General features: G+C 48.8%; 1 protein-coding gene across 2 annotated transcripts in view; it reads left to right on the forward strand.

The window, feature by feature from the left end:
* The first annotated feature begins 484 nt into the window (after positions 1-484).
* Positions 485-4,478, forward strand: part of DPT (dermatopontin) — a 44,817-nt gene continuing 40,823 nt past the window's right edge. For both annotated transcript variants that reach the window (XR_003115637.1, XM_025356961.1), the window contains exon 1: positions 485-816. Coding sequence is in view for 1 of the 2 variants with exons in the window: in XM_025356961.1 (XP_025212746.1) it covers positions 512-816 (305 nt within the window). In the remaining variant the exon portion in view is untranslated. The remainder of the gene's footprint in view (positions 817-4,478) is intronic.

The raw sequence follows: 4,478 nt of genomic DNA on the forward strand, positions 1-4,478 counted from the left end.
AGGCATTCAGGCTTACAGAAATCTAGATGGCTCTGTTCCTTCAGTCTATGATTTCGGTGTTTTGAAATCACTGTCTGGGTATTTGTGTGGTCCCAGAAGGCTAGTTTGGAGAACAAATACAGGGGTTTGCTAGTAGCGGGTAGAGTAGGACAGAAAGGGGTGAGGTGCTAAAAGGTGAGGAACAAATATGCTGCTCATCAGTGTTTTTCAACTGAATGTTTCTATAGGGGGAGGTGGCAGTTGGCTTTTATAATCTACCTACAAAGTTGTTCTTTCTCCGGGGAGCTTCTTAGACTTACATGCTGCTGGTGTATTCCTAGAATTCCACCTTAAAACAAGCTGAATGTCCTCATGGCTGACATCTCAGCACGGAAAAGTTTTGCTTAAGCGATGACACACTGCAGTTGGATCCTTCTCACCCACATCTGGAAGCCACATGTCAGCAGCAGCTATATAAAACAGTCAGACCAGCAATCTTAGAGTGACATCGTTTGCCAAAATCCCAGGCAGCATGGACCTCAGTCTTCTCTGGGTGCTTCTGCCCCTAGTCACCGTGGCCTGGGGCCAGTATGGCGATTATGGGTACCCATACCAGCAGTATCATGACTACAGCGATGATGGGTGGGTGAATCTGAACCGGCAGGGCTTCAGCTACCAGTGTCCCCAGGGGCAGGTGATAGTGGCCGTGAGGAGCATCTTCAGCAAGAAGGAAGGTTCTGACAGACAATGGAACTACGCCTGCATGCCCACGCCACAGAGCCTCGGGGAACCCACGGAGTGCTGGTGGGAGGAGATCAACAGGGCTGGCATGGAATGGTAAGGGCCAGTGGCTGCACTGCACTGGGTCTGGGGACATCTCTGCATATCCCTCCTCCTGGGGGCTGCTAGACTCTCAAGGAATATCAGTAACCAAAGCCTGGGCAAATCCCAGCCCAAACCTCACCACTGCATGCTCTGGGTGGAGCAGGGCTGCTGCTGAGCAGACTACATTACAGGACAAAAACCGGGGATGAGGAGTGTCTGTGGGAGATAGACTCCCCTGTGGCTCTGTTCCTTCCAGAAGCTGTTCTACCTACTCTCAGTTTGGGCCAGGGACTGGTGTAGGTCTGCAAGAAGCTTGCTTACCAGACTACCAAAAGATATGTACAGAAACTGAGAGTAAGAAACTTTATAGCAATTTAAACTTGCTATGCCATCGGAATGGCATTTTTCTTTTTTAGCAATTTATTTTTACCATTTTACAAAAGTATTGGCCCACAGTAGTCTGGGAACAAGAAAAATAAACAACTGATCTCTCAGCACAGAGGGTTTGAGAAATATTGATTTAGAGCAAGTGAATAGGAAAGAGGGGACAAGGAAATTTAGGCAAAGGAAAGTGAAATTAAATAGCTGTCTACTGCCTTGATTACATGTGCTCTCTCAATTATGAGTACTGAGGTCCTTCTCTCTGCCTGATTTAAAGTGGGTTTTATTGCTGGAAAATAGTTTACTAAAGGGTTTTAGAGAGAGGTGCCGCCTTCCCCTGACTGTTTTCTGCCCTAGACAGTGACATGGAACTTGTTCGAGCTTGTACTTTTTTGTGGGTGTGATTGTCTCAGCTGGGTCTCAGCCCAGGTGCTTGGTCAGGAGCTCATCCTAGTAGCCATTAACTGCTAGGCTGATTATTGACAACAGCCTAGATGGAGCCAGCACTGTAGGAGGTTTGGAGGAGAGAACGGAGGAAGCCCACCTGGAGGGCTGCTGCCTGTGCTGTCTGTATCTGTAGAGAAACCCAGATGCATGGCAACAAGTACTTAGTGTAGTGGAGCTGGGAGGGGCCAAGCACAAAACCTGGCCAGGTATGGTGGCTCACGCCTGTAATCCCAAGCACTTTGGGAGGCTGGGGAGGGAGGATCACTTGAGATCAGAGTTCGAGACCAGCCTAGGCAACATAACCAGACCCCATCTCTATAGAAAAAAAAAAAAAAAAAAAAACGGCCAGTGTAGTTATATGCAGCCTGTGGTCCCAGCTACTCAGGAGGCTAAGGCAGCAGGATCACTTGAGCCCAGAGAGTTGAGGCTGCAGTGAGCCATGCTCACGCCACTGTATTCCCTACTGGGTGGCAGAGCAAGACCCAGTCTCAAAAAAAAAAAAAAAAGAAAAAGAAAAAAGAAAAAGCATAGAACCCTGGGGGACACAACCAGTAGAGAGGTGATGTGGGAAATGCAAGAGCAAGAAACACTGATGGGAGGAGGAGCCAGGCAAGAGTTCAGCCCTCTAAGTAATAACAACAGCTACAATTTATTGAGTGCTTACTCGGAGCAGGCTCCACACTAAGTGCTTTACATGGATCATCTCATGTAATGCTCAAAACAAATGTATATGCCATTTATAGGTAGACAAATTGCAGTCTAGAGCTCAGGTATTTCCTCGGCTAGAAAGCTGGGGTTTGGATCCAGAGAGTCTTGCTTCAAAGAGTTTGTGCTTTGCCACAGTGATGGGCTCCTGAGAGGCTGCTGCCTCCACACAGCGTGGGCTCCCACCCGACAACTGATTCTGTCAGCAGAGCCAGTGCCACTGGACCAGACTCAGGGCAGTTCTTCCTCCTGGAGAGGGTGGGGACCTGCAAGACCCCAGCAGAAGCCCAGCCGCAGAGGGATGAGCTCTACTTGGTTACCAGGACTGTGGAGGGGGTCAGCCGGCCTGAAGAAGGGTTGGAGAGAGAACTCACACAGGCAGCAGCAGGTGAGGGCGCCGGGGGCTGTGGAGGCTGCTTGGACAGCCTTTATGGGCCATCCTCATCCATCCCCATGGCCTCTGGTGAGCAGATTTAGTTATTCAAAACCCCTTCTGACAGATGCTGATTCAGAGACCTGGCTTGCCTTGATTGTAGTCTCCATACTCCTCACAGCCAGGCCCACTGCCTAATATGGAGCATGGCAATGACCTAATTATAACTGTCCCTCCAGTCCTCACCTCTCAGGAGCACCATCACATGGGCGAGACTCCTTTCTAACAGCCCTGTTTAGAGCCACAGTCAAGCAGCACTCAGCAATGGTTCCCCAAGCCCTAGAGGAAGAGCCCTGGGCTCTGAGTCAGAAGGCCTGGGTCTGGATCCTGGTTCTAATGACTTGTGGTGTGACCTTGGCCCAGACGCTGAGCCCTCCAGGCTCCCGCCTCATTTGGAAAATAAGCAGTCAGGCTGCATGATCTCTGAAGGCTCCACAGAGCTGTGGCTCACCCCTGAAAATGCTCTTGGCTTTTTCTTGCATTCTGTTGATCTCTGTGTTCATCTCTGCTAGAGAGAGAAGCCAAATGATGTTTAGTTTTAAACTCGCCAACTGTGACTGGTTTGTTGTGAACTCCCAAACTATTTGAAGAAAAGCAAAAGAGGAAGAAGGTGAAATAACATGATTTTATTTGGCCCATGGGAGTCGAGGGAAAAGCTGACAGGCGAGATGTCTCTTCTACCTCCTCTTCCTCAGCATTTTTGGGTGTGCAGTGTCTAGTAATTTTGGTTTCCTTTCCTCCTTCCACCCTCTGTTGCCTCCTTCTCCCCCTCTACTAATCACAGGGTTGGAAACTCACAAACATGCAAAACAGCTTCTTTACAATAAGATCCAGCTGCCCCAGGACTGACACCAATTACCCTGGAAGCACTTTTAAAAATGATTATGCCTTTGAGTTCAGGCTCCAGTCTCAGTGAAAAATCTGAAAGGAAAGAAATTGCTTATGGGCTGGGGAGCAATTACATCTTCACATTGGCTACAAGCTTAGTCTGTTCTCAGGGAACAGTTGTTGATGCTTTTGTGCAATTTGGCTGCCTTGTGTAAATTAGCTTTCAGGTTTATTTTAAAAGAGGGGAGGAGTCTCAAACATAGGCTTGACAATAGCACACAGGATCTGCTAAAAAGAAAACCTTTCTAATCAAAGTGCCATCTTTAAAAGGTGCTGCCATCATAGCTGAGTGGTCTGTGGTGCTACCATTGATCACAGTTTCTCTGTTGAAAACCACCTCTTCAGATGTCGGCTTCTGAAGTGTGGATGCTGGCCTCTGGCACTAACAACTGCCAGGGGGCCTTACCTGGGTCCCCATGAGTGGTATCTCGCCATCCCAGGGCATGCCTAGGTTGTTCTCAGGGAATCTGCTCTAACTTGGGTCAGCACAGGCTGTAAGGCACTGGGTCCTGTGTGGAATAAAATGAAGCTGAAGTTTTCTAGTAATATTGAGCTACTGTGTAGTGGAAGGAGCCCTGGGCTTGGATGGAGGAAACCTGGATTCACAGCTCCTGCTGGTATCTGTGGCATTCGGTACCTCATTCTGGCAGAAAAGAAAGAAAGAGAGAAGGAAAGAGAGAAAAGAAAAAAGAAAAAAGAAGGAGGGAGGGAGGAAGGAAGGAAGGAAGGGAGAAGGAAGGAAAGAATGGAGGAAGGGAGAGAGGGAGGGAGAGAGGGAGGAGGGAGAGAGGGAGGGAGGGAGGGAGGAAGGAAGGAAGGA

Source organism: Theropithecus gelada, chromosome 1, assembly GCF_003255815.1.
Source record: "Theropithecus gelada isolate Dixy chromosome 1, Tgel_1.0, whole genome shotgun sequence".
NCBI classification, from domain to species: domain Eukaryota; kingdom Metazoa; phylum Chordata; class Mammalia; order Primates; family Cercopithecidae; genus Theropithecus; species Theropithecus gelada.